Genomic DNA, 19,006 nt, shown 5'->3' with positions numbered 1-19,006 from the left:
GCTCGCGTTGTAGCTCCTTGTTTTCTAATACGTTCCTAGACAAACTATGTTGAAAGTTGACGATAGCAATTATGTGGAATAGGTCCGTGAGCTGAGGATTGTCCTTAGTTTCTGCACAAAAGTCTTATGTCCTTAATGCACCACTGGGTGCGCCACCCCCCTCAAACATCATCTGTGGGTGTTGGGAACATCAGATATGCACGTTTTGATGACTACATGATAGTTTAGTGTGTCATGCTTTACGACTAAGAATTGAGGCTCCAAAATCATTTTGAACGTATCAGAGCATATAAGATGTTCCAAGAGCTTAAATTAGGATTTCAGTCTCGTGCCCGTGTTGAGAGGTATGAGACCTCTGACAAGTTCTTTGCCTACAAGATGAACGAGAATGTCTCAATTGGTGAGCATGTGCTCAGATTGTCTGGGTACTACAATCACTTGAATCAAGTGGGATTTAATCTTCTAGATGAGATAGTGATAGTTCTCCAAAGTCACTGCCACCAAGCTACTGGAGCTTCCTGATGAACTATAGCATATCAGGGATGAACAAGATGATCCCTCAGCTATTCACGATGTTTGACACTTCAAAGTTAGAAATCAAGAAGGAGCATCAAGTGTTGATGGTTAGTAAAACCACTAATTTTCAAGAAGGGTAAGGGGAAGAAGGGATACTTCATGAATGACAAGCCAGTTGCCGCTCCAGTGAAGAAACCCAAGATTGAACCCAAACCCGAGACAAAGTGCTTCTATTATGTGGGGAACGGTCATTGAAGCAGAACTACCCTAGATACTTGGTAGATAAGAAGGCTGGCAACGTCGACAGAAGTATATTGGATATATGTGTTATTGATGTGTACCTTAATAGTACTCCTAGTAGCACCTGTGTATTAGATACCGGTTCGGTTACTAACGTTAGTAACTCGAAATAAAAGCTATGGAATAAACGAATACTAGGTAAGGGCGAGGTGATGATGTGTGTTGGAAGTGTTTCCAAGGTTAATGTGATCAACATCGGACGCTCCCTCTACCATCGGGATTAGTGTTGAACCTAAATAAATGTTATTTGGTGTTTTAGTTGAGCATGAACATGATTAGATCGTGTTTATTGCAATATAGTTATTCATTTAAGTCAGAGAATATATGTTATTCTGTTTACATGAATAATACCTTCAATGGTCATGCACCCAATGTGAATGGTTTATAGAATCTCAATCGTAGTGATACACATGTTCATAATATTGATGCCAGAAGATATAAATTTAAGAATTATAGTACCACATACTTGGGGCAATGCCTCTAAGGTCATATTGGTGTAAAGCGCATGAAGAAACTCCATGCCGATGGATCTTTTGACTCACTTGATTTTGAATCGCTTGAGACATGCGTACCATGCCTATTGGTGTCAATCGCATGAAGAAACTCCATGCTGATGGATCTTTGGACTCACTCGATTTTTTTGAATCGCTTGAGACATGCCAACCATGCCTCACGGGCAAGATTACTAAAAGCCTCGTTTTTCAGTAAGATGGAACGGGCAAGTGACTTATTGGAAATAGTACATTTTGATGTATGTAGTCCAATGAGTATTGAAGCGTGCAGTGGATATTGTTGTTTTCTAAATTTCACTAATGATTTGAGTAGATATGAGGATATTTACTTTAATGAAATACAAGTCTGAAACTGTTTGAAAAGTTCAAGCAGTTTTAGAGTGAAGTTGTAGTCATCGTAACAAGAAGATAAAGTTTCAACGATGTTATCGTCGAGCTGAATATCTCAGTTATGAATTTGGTATACATTTAAGACAATGTGGAAATTGTTTCACAACTGATGCCACCTGGAACACCATAGTGTGATGGTGTGTCCGTACGTCGTAGTTGTGCCCTATTTGATATGGTGCGTACTATGATGTCTCTTATCGAATTGCAACTGTCGTTTTGGGGTTATGCATTAGAGACAACCACATTCACTTTAAATAAGGCACCATTAATTTCCGTTGATATGACACCATATGAATTATGGTTTCACAAGAAACCTAAGTTGTTGTTTCTTAAAAGTTTGGGGCTGCGATGCTTATGTGAAAAAGTTTCAACCTAATAAGCTCGAACCCAAAGCGAAGGAATGCGTCTTCATAGGATACCCTAAGGAAACAGTTGGGTATACCTTCTATCTCAAGATACAAAGGCAAAGTGTTTGTTGCTAAAAGGGATCCTTTCTCAAGAAAGAGTTTATCTCGGAAAAATTGAGTGGGAGGAAGATAGAACTTGATGAGGTTGCGGAACCTTACTTCAACCAGAGAGTAGCGCAGAGCAGGAAGTTGTTTTTGTGGAGCCTACATCAGTTGAAGAGGAAGCTAATGATAATGATCATGAAGCTTCGGATCAAGTTTCTATCGAACCTCATAGGTCAACAAGGGCATGCACCATTCTTGATTGGTACGGTAACCCTGTCTTAACAGTCATGTTGTTGGACAATGATGAACCTACGAGCTATGGAGAAGCGATGGCAGGCCTGAATTCCAATAAATGGCTAGAGGCCATGCAATCTGAGATAGGATCCATGTATGAAAACAAAGTGTGGACTTTGGAAGAATTACCTAATGGTCGTAAGGCTATTAAGTACAAATGGATCTTTATGATGAAGACAGGTGATGGTGGTAAATGTCACCATTTAAGAAAGCTCGACTTGTCGCAAAGAGGTTTCCGACAAGTTCAAGGAGTTGACTACGATGAGACATTCTCACCTGTAGCGATGCTAAACTCTGTTGGAATTATGTTAGCAGTTGCTGCATTTTTCAATTATGAAATCTCACACATGGATGTCAAAACATCGTTTCCTTAACGGTTTCCTTGAGGAAAGGTTGTATGTCATACAACCAGAAGGTTTTGTCGATCCTAAGGATGCTAACAGGTATGCAAGCTCGAGTGATCCTTTTATGGACTGGAGCAAGCATATCGGAGTTGGAATATACGCTTTGATGAGATGATCAAAGCTTTTGGGTTTATACGAAGTTCATGAGAAACTTGTATTTACAAGAAAGTGAGTGGGAGCATTATAGAATTTCTGATCAGCATAAGTGAATGACATATTGTTGATCAGAAATGATGTAGAATTTCTGGAAAGCATAAAGGGTTGTTTGAAAGGAGTTTTTCAAAGGAAGACCTGGATAAAAGCTACTTAAAATGTTGGACATCAAGATCTATAGAGATAGATCAATACACTTGATAGAACATTCAATGAATATATACCTTGACAATTTTTTTGAAGGAGTTCAAAATGGATCAGTCAAAGAAGGAGTTCTTGACTGTATTGTAAGGTGTGAATTTGAGTAAGAATCAAAGACTGACTATGGCAGAAGAAATAGAAAGGATGAAGGTCGTTCCCTATGCCTTAGCCGTAGGCTCTATAGTATGCCATGGTTTGTACCCCACCTAATGTGTGCCTTGCCATGAGTCTGTCAAGGGGTACAAGAGTGATGCAGGAATGAATCACTGAACAACAGTCAAAATTATCCTTAGTAAACAGAGGACTAAGGAAATGTTTCTCGATTATGGAGGTGATAAAAGATTTCATCGTAAAGGGTTACATCGATGCAAGATTTGACACCAATCTTGATGACTCTCAGTAGCAAACTGGATTCATATAGTGGAGCAGCCATTTGGAATAGTTCCAAGTGGAGCGTGGTAGCAACATCTACAATATGACATAGATATTTGCAAAGTACATGCGGGTCTGAACGTTGCAGACCCGTTGACTAAAGCCTCTCTCACAAGCAAGACATGATCAAACCCCAGAACTATATGGGTGTTAGATTAATTACAATCACATAGTGATGTGAGCTAGATTATTGACTCTAGTGAAATTGGGAGACTGTTGGAAATATGCCCTAGAGGCAATAATAAATTTCCTATTATTATATTTCCTTGTTCATGATGTCGTTTATTATCCATACTAGAATTGTATTGATTGGAAACTCAAATACATGTGTGGATACACAAACAACACAATGTCCCAAGTGAACCTCTAAAGGACTATCTCGTTGTTCAAAGATGGTCAAGGTTTCCTAGCCATAGGCATGAGTTGTTAGTTGATAATGGGTTCACATCATTAGGAGAATTATGTGATGGATAAGACCCAAACTATGAACGTAACATATGATCGTGTCAGTTTATTGCTAATGTTTTCTCCATGTCAACTACCTGTTCCTATGACCATGAGATCATGCAACTCCCGGACACCGGAGGAATGCCTTGTGTGTATAAAACGTCACAACGTAAATGGATGACTATAAAGGTGATCTACAGGTATCTCCGAGGGTGTCTGCTGGGTTGGCGTGAATCGAGACTGGAATTTTTCACTTCGTATGATGGATACGTATCTCTAGGTCCACTCGGTAATACAACATCACAATAAGCTTGCAAGCAATGTGACTAAGGAGTTAGTCATGGGATCTTGTATTACGTAGCGAGTAAAGATACTTGTCGGTAACGAGATTGAACTAGGTATGGTGATGCCAACGTTCGAACCTCTGGCAAGTAACATACCGATGGACAAAGGGAACAGTATACGGGATTGATTGAATCCTTGACATCGTGGTTCTATCGATAAATATCTTCATAGAGTATGTAGGAGCCAATATGGGCATCCAGGTCCCGCTATTGGTTATTGACCGGAGAGTGTCTCGGTCATGTGAGTGTAGGGGAACGTTGCATGGGAAACAAAAATTTTCCTACGCACACGAAGACCTATCATGGTGATGTTCATCTATGAGAGGGAGATCGGATCCACATACCCTTGTAGATCGCAAAGCAGGAAGCGTTAAGAAACGCAGTCGATGTAGTGGAACTGCTTCGTGATTCAAATCACTGTCGTCCCACGATCCGTGCCGATCTAGCACCGAACGGACGGCACCTCCGCGTTCAGCACACGTACAGCTCGATGACGATATCCGCCTTCTTGATCCAGCAAGAGAGACGGGGAAGTAGATGAGTTCTCCAACAACATGACGGCGCACCGGTGATGGTGATGATCTATTCCTGGAGGGCTCCGCCCGAGCTCCGGAGAAAACCGATCTAGAGGAAGAACAACGAAGTAGAGGTTTGGGTTGCACGTGGCAAAGTTGTATCTCGAAAATCCTAAAACCTCTAGTATATATAGGAGGAGGGGAGGGGCTATCCTTGGGGCTCAAGAGAGCCCCTAGGGCGCCGGCCGAGTGGAGGAGGAGGGCACTCCAACTCCAATTCGGTTTGGGGAAGGAGGAGTCCCCTCCTTCCTTCCCACCTCCCTCTTTTTTTCTCCTTTGATTTTTCTTCTAGCCGACATAGCCCTATTGGTCCATCCCACCAAGGGCTAGTGCGCCACCCATGGGCTATATGGTTCTCCCCCGGGTGGGTGGCCCCCTCCCGGTAAAAACCCGGAACCCATTCGTCCCTCCCGGTACACTACCGGTAATGCCCGAAATCTTTCCGGAAGCCAAATGAAACAATCATATATATCAATCTTTGTTTTCGGACCATTCCGGCAACCCTCGTGATGTCCGTGATATCATCTGGGAATCCGAACGACCTTCGGTCACCAACACCTATAACTCAACTATAGAGAAATGTCACTGAACCTTAAGTGTGCAGACCCTGCGGGTTCGAGAACTATGCAGACATGATCTGAGACACTCCCCGGTCAATATCCAATAGCGGGACCTGGATGTCCATATTGGATCCTACACATTCTATGAAGATCTTATCGGTTGAACCTCTGTGCCAAGGATTCATATAATCCCGTATAGGATTCCCTTTGTCATTCGGTATGTTACTTGCCCGAGATATGATCGTTGGTATCCCTATACCTATTTCAATCTCGTTACCGGCAAGTCTCTTTACTCGTTCCGTAATACAAGATCCCGTGACTAACACTTTAGCTTGCAAGGCTTATATGTGATGTTGTATTACCGAGTGGGCCCCGAGGTACCTCAACGTCACACGGAGTGACAAATCCCAGTCTTGATCCATACTAACTCAACGGACACCTTCGGAGATACATGTAGAGCACCTTTATAGTTGTTGACGTGCAACTATTCCTGACTTGATGCCTCCCCGGCAACAGCGCCAGAAAAGAGTTGCTTCCAGTTGCTCAACAATTAGCAATTGTCTTGCAATGGCCCACCAGCGTGTGGGATTGCGACAGTTTTCGAGGGTACAGTATTCAACCCAAATTTCTTGGTTCGCATGATGGGAAGTGAAAGAATATTCTCAAGTATTAGAAGCTGAATGTGTCAGATTCAACCACACCTGAAAGATTAGTGTTTGCAAGCAAAGTAGTATGATAACAACGGTGCCTGAAACAATCTGGTGACAAGGCAGACTATTCCTAATGGTTGTATCAACGGCGCCAGAAAAGTATTGTAGCAGGTAGCAGTAGTGTAACGAGTAACAACAGTGGCAAGGAATAACAATAGTGACAGCCGTAGCAAGTAGCAGCAACAACAAGTAACAACAACAACAAGTAACACTAGCAGCAAAAGTAGTAACGGCAGAGCAAGTAACACTAGCAGCAACAGTAGTGACAACATCAGATCAAAGCAAGTAACAACAGCAGTGGGACAAACTCGTAGGCAATGGATCGGCGATTTGATGGATGAGAATTATCATGCAACAGTTTTAACACGGAGAGATATGTGACTAGATCCCGTTCGTCAATGTGATGTAGGCATGCATTCCGTGTGTAGTCATACGTGCTTAGGGAAAAAACTTGCATGACATCTATTGTCCATCCCTCGCGTGGCAGCGGGGTCCAAATGGTACTACGGGATATTAAGGTTCTCCTTTTAATAAAGAACCGGACCAACGCATTAACACTTGGTGAACACATGAACTCCTCAAACTATGGTCATCACCGGGAGTGGTTGCGGTTATTGTCACTCCGGGGTTGCCGGATCGTAACACATAGTAGGTAACTACAACTTGCAAGATCGGATCTAAAACACACATATATTGGTGACAACATAATAATTTCAGATCTGAAATCATGGCACTCAGGCCCTAGTGACAAGCATTAAGCATGGCAAAGTAGTAGCAACATCAATCTCAGAACATAGTGGATACTAGGGAACAATCCCCGTCAAAACTAACTTGATTACATGATAGATCTCATCCTACTCATCACCTTCCAGCGAGCCTACGAATAGATTACTCACGAACGATGAAGAGCTTCATGGAATTGGAGAGGGAAGAAGGTTGATGACGACGATGGCGACGATCTCCTTGATCCGGAGCCCAAAACGGACTCCGGATCTACCCTCCAGATGAAGAACAGGATGTGGCGGCGCCTCCGTATCGCAAACGCGGTGAAATCTTCTCTCCTTATTTTTTTCGGGACAAAAGGGAATATATAGAGCTGAGTTTGGGGCGGTAGAGCCACATGGGCCCCACAAGCCCAGAAGCCGCGGCCCGGGGGGATGGCCGCGGCCATAGGGCTTGTGGCCCACTGGCTCACCCCCTCTGGTGGATCTTTGCGCAGGTATTTTTCATATTTTCCAGAAATATTCTCCGTAAATTTTCAGGACGTTCCGAGAACTTCCATTTCTGCACAAAAACAACACCATGGCAATTGTGCTGAAAACAACGTCAGTCCGGGTTAGTTCCATTTAAATCATGCAAATTAGAGTCCAAAACAAGGGCAAAAGAGTTTGGAAAAGTAGATACGATGGAGACGTATCAATATTCACTTCGTAACATTGCGACGTTTGATACACACAAGGTATTCCTCTGATGTCAGTGAGTCACATGATCTCATGGTCATAGGAGTGAATACTTGACACGTAGAAAACAATAGCAACAAAATGACACGATCACATGCTACGTTTATAGTTTGGGTCTTGTCCATGACATTGTTCTCCCAATGATGTGATCCAGTCATCAAGTGACAATACTTGCATATGGTCAGAAAACCTTAACCATCCTTGATCAACTGGCTAGTCAACTAGAGGCTTACTAGGGACATTGTTTTGTCTATATATCCACACATGCATTTATGTTTTCATTCAATAAAATTATAACATGGATAATAAACGATTATCTTGAAACAGGAAATATAATAATAACTATTTTATCATTACGTCTAGGGCATATTTCCAACAGTCTCCCACTTGCACTAGAGTCAATATTTTGGCTATCGGAAAAATTTCGGGTTTTATCGATATTGTACTGGGAAGCTTGTGGAAGGTTCCGAAAGGTTCCAGATGGTTCCGGAGGAGTCCGGACGCAACCCTCCAGCCCCTAGGACATGCATGGACTGTAAGGGGGCGCCCATGCCTTGTTAGTCCAGCCCCCAAGGGCCCATGTGATTGGGAGGGAAGAGTCCCTAAAGGGGAAGGCACATCCTAGGTGCCTTCGGGAGGGAGGAGACCTCCCTAGGTCCACGCCCCTTCCTTGGAGGAGGGGATAGGGCTGCGACCCAACCCTCCTCCTTGCCTCCTATATATAGTGGGGGAGAGGGAGGGGCTGAACACACCAATTTACATGCCTCGGTAGCAGCCCTACCTCTCTCATAACTCCGTTTTCTCCTCATATCAGTTCCGATAGAGCTTGGCGAAGCCCTGCTGGCACTGCTCCACCATCATCTCCACCATGCCATCGTGCTGGTTGAGATCCCATCTACTTCTCCTTCCTCTCTTGCTAGATCAAGAAGGAGGAGATGTCATCGAGCCGTATGTGTGCTGAACGCGGAGGTGCCGCCCGTTCGGTGCTAGATCGCGACGGATCGTGATAAGACCGTGGGACAACTCTTGATTGGATTGTGAAGACGTTCGAGTACATCAACCACGTTATATACGCTTCCTCTTAGCGATCTACAAGGGTATGTATATGCACTTCCCCTCTCGTAGATGTTAGTATCGAAAGATTGATCTTGGTGAGCGTAGGAATTTTTTTGTTTCCCATGCGACGTTGCCCAACATGGCAAACTTAAAGGAATTCTTTATCCTCGCCAGGAACTCACTTTTTAGAAAACTGATACCTTGTTTAAGGCTGCTCTCTTGAGTGTTCTTGGTGAGAACATGGTTGATGCTTATGTGTCAAATGACAATGGAAAAGATATGTGGAGCGCACTCGAGGCCAAGTTTGGAGTCTCGAACGTTGGCACTGAGCTGTTTATCATGGAACGATTCTATGATTACAGGATGACTGATGAGCGCTCCGTGGTTGAGCAAGCTCACGAGATACATTCATTTGCTAGATAACTTGAGCACTTCAAGTATATGTTACCGGAGGTATTATCACTAATCTTCCTCCCTCGTGAAGGAACTTTGCTACCTCTGTGAAGCATAAGATGCAGGAGTTTTCCGTTACGGATCTCATTGGTACTCTTGATGTGGAAGAAAAGTCAAGATAAAAATACATCCGTGCTCGAGGTATGGATGGATGTTATAGTGCCAATCTGGTACAGAAGGAAAACTTCTAACCCCACACATTCAAGAACAAGGGCAAGTTTGATGGTAAGGAAAAGTTCGATGGAAAAAACAAGGCTTCGGAGCACACCAACTTCAAGAAGAAGTCTGACAAGAAGAACGGTGTTTGTCATGTGTGCAGAGATCCTGATCATTGGGAACCTAGCTGCCCTAACCGTTATGACAAGCGTCAAGATGGAAAAGGCGACAAGATCGCCAATGTTGTCATTGGTGACGCTGAGATGCACGATGTTGGGTATGGTATACTTCCCACTATTCTCTCAGTATGCCGTTCCCCTGATTGGTTGATTGACATGGGTGCTATAATGTGCATGTATGCGGTGATATTTCCATGTTTTACTCATATCAGGACGCAGGGACTACTTCCGTCCCGATGGGAAATGGTTCAAGTGCTTCTGTTTGTGGTGTTGGCACAATCGATCTGAAGTTTACTTCGGGAAAGATCGTGCGGTTGAAGAACATGCATTATGTCCCCTCTGTCCATAAGAATCTTGTTATCCGATCTCTTCTGTGTAGAGATGGCTACAAGCTTGTCTTTGAGTCCAATAATTTTGTAATATCCAAGTATGGAACTTTTGTTGGTAAAAGTTATGAGTCAGGAGGCATGTTCAGACTATCCTTATCGGATGTTTGTAATAAAGTTGTTAACCATGTTTGCAATAATAGTGAATCAAATGTGTGGCATTCACATCTCTCTCATGTTAATTTTGGTTGTATGACGTGGCTAGCCAAGTTGAACGTAATCCAAAACTTCACCATTGTCAAGGGATCTAAGTGTTAAGCTTGTGTGCAAGCTAAGCAACCTCGTAAATCTCATACAAATGAATGGTGTTTTGACGAAAGGTGGAAATAAATATTTTATGACGTTAATCAAAAACTCCACTAGATACTGCCATGTGTATATTTTAAAATCGAAAAATGAGGCTTTGAATTTCTTCAAGATCTATAAAGTTGAAGTGGAAAACCAACTTGATCGGAAAATCAAGAGGCTTAGGTTCGATCATGGTGGAGGGTATTTTTCCATTGAATTTGATTCTTTATGTGCAGAACACGGTATAATCCATGAGAGGACGCCTCCCTATTCACCTTAGTCAAATGGGGTAGCCGAAAGGATGAACTGTACTCTAACTGATTTGGTTAACCCCATGTTAGATACATCGGGTCTCTCCAAGGCATGGTGGGAGGCAGTGGCGGATGCAACAATCTGGCAAGCCTTGGCCTCCGCCACACCATAAAATTTTGTACTTTCATACTATATGCACTTTGGGGTCTAGGAATACTTCATGGTTTTAATTTTTGTGTGCCTGAGTGCCTACACCGGCCATACCTTGAAAAACTTCCTGCCTTCGCCACTGGTGGGAGGAGGCAGTATTGACTGCATGTCATGTCCTGAATCGAGTTCCCACAAAGAACAAAGAGATAACTCCATTCGAGGAATTGGAGAAGAAAAGGTTAAAACTCTCTTACCTACGAACTTGTGGCTCCTTGGCAAAAGTCAATATACCAAATGACAAAGAAGTGAAAGCTTTGACCAAAAACTGTGGATTGTGTTTTCCTGGGTTATGATTTTCATAGCATTGGTTGTAGATTCTTTATTGTAAAATCCGAGGTATCTTACATGCATGTGGGTACAATCATCGAGTCGAATGATGCGACTTTATTCAAATATATCTTTCCCATGAACGATACGGGTAGCTCATCAAATCAGGAGATGCTTAGTTCATCGAGTCAAGATGTAGTTGCAATTTATGAACCTACCATTGCAACGCAACATCCTGAAGATCCTACGGAGAACAATAACAAGACTCCTAAATGGAGCAAGAGACACAGGACTGCAAAGTCCTTTGGTGATGATTTTTGTTGTATATCTCAAAGATGGCACTCCTAGTTCTATTTCGGAGGCTTATGCATCTGAAGATGCTGACTACTGGAAGGAAGCGGTCCATAGTGAGATGGATTCCATCCCGGCAAATGAAACTTGGGAGAAAATTGATCGTCCTTATGGGTGCAAACCTATAGGGTGCAAATGGGAATTCAAGAAGAAGCTTAGGCCTGATGGTACTATTGATAAGTACAAGGCACGACTCGTGGTCAAGGGTTATACCCAAAAGGAAGGTGAAGACTTCTTTGATACTTAGTCACCTGTGGCTCGACTGACCACTATTAGAGTACTACTTTCACTAGCTGCCTCACATGGTCTTCTCGTTCATCAAATAGATGTTAAGAGTGCTTTCCTAAATGGAGAGTTGGACGAGGAAATTTATATGGAAGAACCAGATGGGTTTAGAGTGGACGGTCATGAAGAAAAATTGTGCAAATTGTTGAAGTCTTTGTATGGACTTAAGCAAACACCTAAGTAGTGGCATGAGAAGTTTGAAAGAACTTTAACAACTCGAAGATTTGTTGTAAACAAAGCTGACATATGTGTGTACTATCGCCATGGTGGGGGCGAGGGAGTCATCCTCTGCTTATATGTTGATGACATATAGATTTTTGTAACAAATCTGAATGTTATTAAGGAGGTCAAGGATTTCCTATCTCGTTGTTTTGAGATGAAGGATTTAGGAGTAGTTGATGTTTTCTGAATATCAAGCTGGTAAGAAGTGATGATGGTGGGATTACATTGCTTCAATCTCACCATGTGGAAAAGATCTTGATTCACTTTGGTTATAGTGACTGCAAGCCCTCTCCAACACCTTATGATGCTAGCGTGTTGCTTCGAAAGAATCGAAGAATTGCTAGAGATCAATTGAAATACTCTCTCATAATTGGCTCGCTTATGTATTTAGCAAGCTCTACGAGACCTGAATCACTTTGGCTGTTAGCAAGCTGAGCTGGTTTGTTTAAAAAACAGGAGATGATCAATGGAAAGCTCTAAATAGAGTTGTGCGCTATTTAAAGGGCACTATGAGTTATGAAATTCACTACACTGGGTAACGAAAGGTACTTGAAGGGTATAGTGACTCAAACTGGATCTCTGATGAGATAAAGGCCACGAGTGGATGTGTATTCACTCATGATGGTGGCGCTGTTTCTTGGAAGTCTTGCAGGCAAACCATCTTAACGAGGTCAACAATGGAAGTAGAACTCACATCACTAGATACAGCTACGGTCAAAAAAGATTGGCTTCGCCGGCTCTTGAATGACTTACCGGGTGTTCTTATGAACTACGACAATCAAACTGTGATTGCCAAAGTGAGTAGTTCAAAGGATAACATGAAGTCATCAAGACATGTTGAGAGAAGGTTAAAATTTATTCAGAAAATGAAAAACTCCGGAGTTATTGCATTGGATTATATCCAAACGTCTAAAAATCTGGCAGATCCTTTTACTAAGGGTCTATCACGTAATGTGATAGATAATGTATCGAAGGAGATGGGTATGAGACCCACAATATGAGTTGTTCACGGTGGTAACCTATTCTATGTGATCGGAGAGCCCGTGAATTAGACGTGGAAGACAAGCTATTGGTCAACTAAGAGGAAAGTATCCTTATCATTGTTAATACCACTCCATGAAGATGTAATACTTTTCTAATCTTCATGGTAGGTTGATATATATCTTAATGTGTTCTAAGTTGCTTATTGAAGTAGAGATGTTGTCTTGTACAACATCTTTCGAGGAGCACACCTATATGAGTCTAATTATTAAGCGTCGCAATCTATGAGAGTAGGGTGTTCTCTAGTAAACTCATGAAAGGCCTCGGAGTATGACACATAAGTATCACGATAGCCTAGTATCCGTCAAGGCTCTGTGTGAAGCTAGGCTCGAAGAAAATTTGCAGTTCAAGGCATAGTCCACTGTTCAAGTTGCTTACTAGCATAACATAGAGTTCTAGGTGGAAGTTCAACTTAACAGTCTCCACTGCAGTATCGGTATATAAACAGTGTTTTGGAACCAAATGCAAATTTTGTGTGCTTCTAGGATTTGGTGGGGGATTGCCGGAATGTAACCGTTTTGGGCTAGATCAATTACCATTTTCAGAATTCCTAATAAATTCTAGAGGCCCACTTAATCCATTCGTGCAAGGCAAGAGGTGAAACTAAAGTTTAGTCCCACATTGCTAGTTTGATAGGAGTTGGACCTCCTTATAAGGAAGGTTGTTTCCACACATGTATGAGCATGAGAACAAGAGAGACATACACGTTCGCTCCTCCTTCTCTGCCGTCGTCACAACGCGATGCGGGAATGAGCCGAGCCGATGACTAAGTTTTTTCCACGCACGACTGGTATACGAAAGGTCACTCGGGAGCCGAAACGTTTTGCCGTAGTGGAGATTGAATACGAACACTGCACCTCTTCGGCGACTCTCTATGTTCTTTCCCATCCCGGCTTGAGGCGTGCACCGCAGGTTGGGACAGTGGGCCTCCGAAACCCCACCGCTTTGAGCCTTGTACGGAAGAAGGGTGATAAGGTTTTTGGGGAATGTTCTGCGCGACTATGGGCTTCTTCATCACGGACACCAGGGACGCCGACGACCACTTCCCGGACGACGACTTCTGCCCCGAAGTCAACAACCTCTTTGACAACATGGCTGGTGACAATTTCAACGCCAATCCCATTGTTGCTGCTGCAACTCAATACATGTTCGTGTTCTTCTTGTTTAAGTTCATGCCGCAACTTTGTTCTAGTTTCGGTTCTAGATATGTTCTGTTTCTATTCACCACTTCAAATGCTACTTGCATACTCTTTGTATGATCGCATGACTTGTCTTATAATTTCTATAATAGTTATGATTTATGTACTATTTCTTCTAGTAAAATCACATGGTAAATCGCTCGTATTTCCAACACAAGTCTATGCAATTTTGCATTGGAAAAATTAGTGATCCTTGTTTCCAGAACAGAGAACACGAGTGTAGTCTGCAATAAAGAAAATTTGCAGCTGCAGGAGTGCACTGGTATTCAATCTATCGTGAATTAGCAGCCAAAAACAGACGTAGTTCAGTTGGTAGAGGGAATTTCATAGCCATTTAATTGCAGGAATGAAAGTGGCCACTCCAATCAGCTACGTTTACTGTTTTTAAAACTTTAAAGAGGAACTTACAAAAGTAATTTAACTATTTGAAACAGTAATAAAGATTATGAGTAATTAAACCCTGAAGAAACTTCCCTTCTTTCTTAGACAACACTAGACAGCGGCGCCGCACCCGTGTCTTGCGGTGCGGCGGCTCAGTTAATCATCTTTCAATGTAAAAATTAACACCCTAGTAATCACTCATTTAATACAAAACTAGTGTACCTGGAGTATCTCTCTCATGCATGCATGCATGTAATGATATCCTCATGTATAATGAAAACCGCTATATGCATGCAATGATGTCATCAATATTTCTTTTGATGTTTAAAATTCAAAAAGTTTTATCTACAAACCGTGAATTCAATCGATGATCCGTTTTCACCATTGACTTTCTCGCGACGAGTTTTTCGAAACTAGATCCCATGTTGACATGTTCCGTCAACTATTTTTTTCAGTTCATACTTTCCACATTTTTTGACCCACTTATCATATTATTAACCACTTACTTGCGTGAAAAAAATAACTTAATTAGCACTTTTTGATGTTGTTTTGTACAAAGCCTTGTAGCAGTTTTCATTATACATGGTATAAAAGCATATCATAAGTTGTGTTTGTCAATTTAAATATGCTAACTTGTCATATTTACATACAACTTTGCCAGAAAACTATTTTGTGTGCTTGTTAGTTTAACTATGCCAAGTTGTCGTATTTAGAAACGATGACCAAAAAATATCTTTAGTGGTTACCGGTTTTAAATATGTTGAGTTGTCAATTTTTTCGCGTAATCGCCTAAAAAAAGTTGTTTGTGCTTGTCATTTTGATTATGTCAAGATGTCATATTCATACGCAATTTTCAAAAAATTAGCGATTAAATTATTTTTTATCAAACAAGTAATTACTTACTAATATGACAAGTAAAATAAATGTGGTAAGTACGAGCAAAAAAAGTTGTCGAAACATATTGACATGGGATCTAGTTTTGCAGATTTCGTCGAAACAAAGTCTACTGCAAAAACGGATCATCGATCGAATTAACGGTTTAAGAGATAAAAGTTTTTAAAAATCCAATCATTTAAAATGAATCCGATGACATCACTGGATGCATGCATGCATGCATGACGAAGAGAGCCGCCTCACGGGATGTCGACGATGCGGCGGTTCTTGATAGAATTTCCCTTCTTTCTTTCTCATATTGCAAACAGCAGGTGCATTGTGGTGAATGTAATCATGAGCACCGAGCCGTATGTCCACTTCGACTATTGATGGTGGAGGTAGAAGTGCATGCTCTAGCAAATGCAACCAAATGATCGATCTTATGAAAGAGGCTATGCAATGCATTTATTCACACTCGCAAGTTCGCTCAACCAGGGACTCGCAACAGGAAGGGCATGCCGGTCTGAATGACATATACTAGTTGGTTACAATCAGTTTTGGTACATTCAGTTAGCTAAGAAAGAACTCTCTTCAACTAAGACCGTTGGGTGCCACAACCTTCAGGCAATAGGTGTTCCGTTCTTGTAAGTTTGACGAGAAATTACAGGCAACCTTTTTCATAAAGAACAGACAACTATTTATCTCGTCAACTGTATTTCTATGTTGCTGTTAAAAACAACTGTATTTCTATGATGTACGAAGTATGGAGTATAAACGAAAAAAATTTATATACATGAAAAGAATCAACAAAATAAGGTGTTCGACTTAAGGAAACAGAACAAAAACAGTACAGTACAATATTCTGGTATTCCTACTTCATGTTCTATTCTAACAATGGCTACTGGATCACTTGTATAGATCGTCTTCATCCTCATCAGCTGCCGCGGAGGTGTGGACAGCAGCTTCTGCCGCGTGTGGCTGCGCCGGGAAGCGGAACTCGGTGCCGAACCCCCTAGACTGCTGCAGCGTCTGCGCGAAGGCCCGGTACTTCCTGACGTCGGCGTCGCTCACGCTCCGCCTCGCGTACTTCATCGACTCTTCGAAGTGAGCCGCCTTGATCTCCGCCGCCTCCTCTTCCTGCCCGCCGTCCGGCTCCATGGTGTCTTGTCCCATCCTCTGCCTCTCCATGTCCTTCTCGATATCTTCCCTGATGGCGTACTTGCACGCCCTCTGGCAGATCTCCGTGATGTCGGCGCCGCTGAAGCCTGCGGTGAACCTTGCGAGCGCGCCGAGGTCGACGTCCTTGGCCACGGGAGACTTCCTGAGGCATGCCTTGAAGATCTGGTGCCGCGAGGCCTCGTCCGGCAAGGGGATGTAGATGAGCTGGTCCAGGCGGCCGGGACGGAGCAACGCCGAGTCAATTATGTCCGGCCTATTGGTGGCGCCGATGATGAAGACCGTCTTCTTGGCGTTCATGCCGTCCATCTCGGTGAGCAGCTGGTTCAGGACCCTGTCCGCCGCGCCGCCGGCGTCTCCCATCCTGCCGCCCCTCTGGGTCGCGATGGAGTCGAGCTCGTCGAAGAAGAGCACGCACGGCGCAGACTGACGCGCCTTGTCGAAGATCTCGCGCACGTTGGCCTCGCTCTCGCCGAACCACATGGTGAGCAGCTCTGGCCCCTTGATGCTGATGAAGTTGGCCTGGCACTCGTTGGCGATCGCCTTGGCCAGCAAGGTCTTGCCGCATCCTGGTGGCCCGTAGAAGAGGACGCCCTTGGACGGCGACATGCCGAACTTCTCGAATTTCTCTGGGTGCTCGACCGGGTACTGAACGGTCTCTTGCAGCTCCCTCTTGACCCCGTCGAGGCCGCCGACATCGTTCCAGCTGACGTTGGGCACCTCCACGACGGTCTCACGTAGCGCGGACGGGTTCGTGCCGACGAGAGCCGTCTTAAGGTGGTCATTGGTGACGGCCATGGAGTTCAAGATCTCGGCGTCGATGGTGTCGTCCTCTAAATCGATCACGTCCATCTTCTCCCTGATGCACTGCAGCGCCGCCTCGGTGCAGAGCGCGGCCAAGTCGGCGCCGACGTAGCCGTGCGTATCCTTGGCAATCACCTCAAGGTTGACCTCCTCGTCCAGCTTCATGTTCTTGGTGTGGATGCGGAGCACTTCGAGACGCCCGACCTCGTCCGGCACGCCGATGTCGATCTCGCGATCGAACCTCCCGAAGCGCCTCAAGGCAGGGTCGATGCTGTTGGGACGGTTCGTGGCGCCCATGACGATGACGTGCGCGCGGGCCTTCATGCCGTCCATCAGCGTCAGCAGCTGGGAAACGATACGCCTCTCCACCTCGCCGTGAGTCTTCTCCCTGTTGGGAGCAATGGAGTCGATCTCGTCGATGAATATGATGGAGGGCGCGTTCTTCTCGGCCTCCTCGAAGGCCTTCCTCAGGTTGCTCTCGCTCTCTCCGGCCATCTTTGACATTATCTCCGGGCCGTTGATGAGAAAGAAGAAGGCCCCGGTCTCGTTGGCCACCGCGCGGGCGATCAGCGTCTTGCCGGAACCGGGAGGGCCGTAGAGGAGGATGCCCTTGGGAGGCTTGACGCCAATGGACTTGAAGATCTGAGGATGCCTGAGTGGCAGCTCGACGAGCTCCCTGATCTGAGTCAGCGGTTTCCCCATGCCACCCACGTCGTCGTAGCCGACGTCGTCGAGCCGCTCCTCGTCCTCCCGCTTGACCGGCTCGCCCTCGCAGAAAATCTCCGTGTCGGGCATCACGATGCAGTAGTCCGCCGCGGGGTCGATCTCCATGACCTTGAACTCGACGCTCCGCATGCCGCCGCGCACGAGGAAGAGGTCGCCCTTGTGGACCGGGCGGAAGGCGTCCACGAAGTAGGGCTTGAGGTAGGCGTCGAAGAGGTTCCCCGCGATGCCCTCGACGGTGTCGTCCAACGGGAGGATGTGCACGCGCCTGGCGTACTTGACGTCGTGGCACAGGTGCACGGACACGACGTCGGCGATGCGCACGCGCAGGTTGGAGCGGGCCACCTTGTTGATCCTCATCTTGTGCTCCTCGCAGGTGTCGTCGGGCAGTGCCATGCAGACCGTGCTGTGGCGGCGCTTGCCCTTGAGCAGCACCGTGTCGCCCTTGAATAGGGAAAGCTTCTCCATGGTGTCTGGGTGGAGGGTGCACACGGAGTTGTCGTCGTTGGTGCTGGCATCCTCCACCACCAGCCGGTTCGCCGCCTTCTTCGATGACGCCGTGATCGCCATCGTGTTCAACTCCCGGTGATGGACTCGCTGCGTCTCTAGTGGATTATTACTCTCGTTGTATGGATGTCGAGCGCTAGTTTGTGTTGGTGTTGCGGTGAGGTGAAGACGTAGTGGGGGTCGCAACCTTTATGGAAGGCTAGGCCGACTGCGGGTTGGAACTGGGAAGGCCCGTACGCTCGCACGGTCGCACATCACTTCCGAGTCGAGATCAGCCTGACTGACTCTGAGATGGATTTGTACCCGTACTTGGCTCTTTTCCTACTTGAAACATTTTTATCTGACGAATGGTTAGTATACTTGATTCTTTTTGAAAAAATAGTATTTTTTTATAACGAGTGCCTAGAACTCAGCTAGCTGAGATTTTTTATGATCTCACTCACATAA

The 19,006-nt window shown here is 44.5% G+C and overlaps 1 protein-coding gene across 1 annotated transcript; it reads right to left on the bottom strand.

The window, feature by feature from the left end:
• Positions 1–16,023: 16,023 nt before the first annotated feature.
• On the bottom strand, positions 16,024–18,622 carry LOC123439646 (cell division control protein 48 homolog D-like). The gene has a single exon (XM_045116334.1). It carries the CDS (start codon positions 18,620–18,622, stop codon positions 16,256–16,258), a length of 2,367 nt encoding a protein of 788 aa, XP_044972269.1. The 3' UTR covers positions 16,024–16,255.
• Positions 18,623–19,006: the final 384 nt, after the last annotated feature.

Source organism: Hordeum vulgare, chromosome 3H (genome assembly GCF_904849725.1).
Source record: "Hordeum vulgare subsp. vulgare chromosome 3H, MorexV3_pseudomolecules_assembly, whole genome shotgun sequence".
Classification (NCBI taxonomy): Eukaryota; Viridiplantae; Streptophyta; class Magnoliopsida; order Poales; family Poaceae; genus Hordeum; species Hordeum vulgare.
The sequence above is the reverse complement of the archived record's forward strand: the minus strand, read 5'-3'. Positions and strand labels throughout refer to the sequence as shown.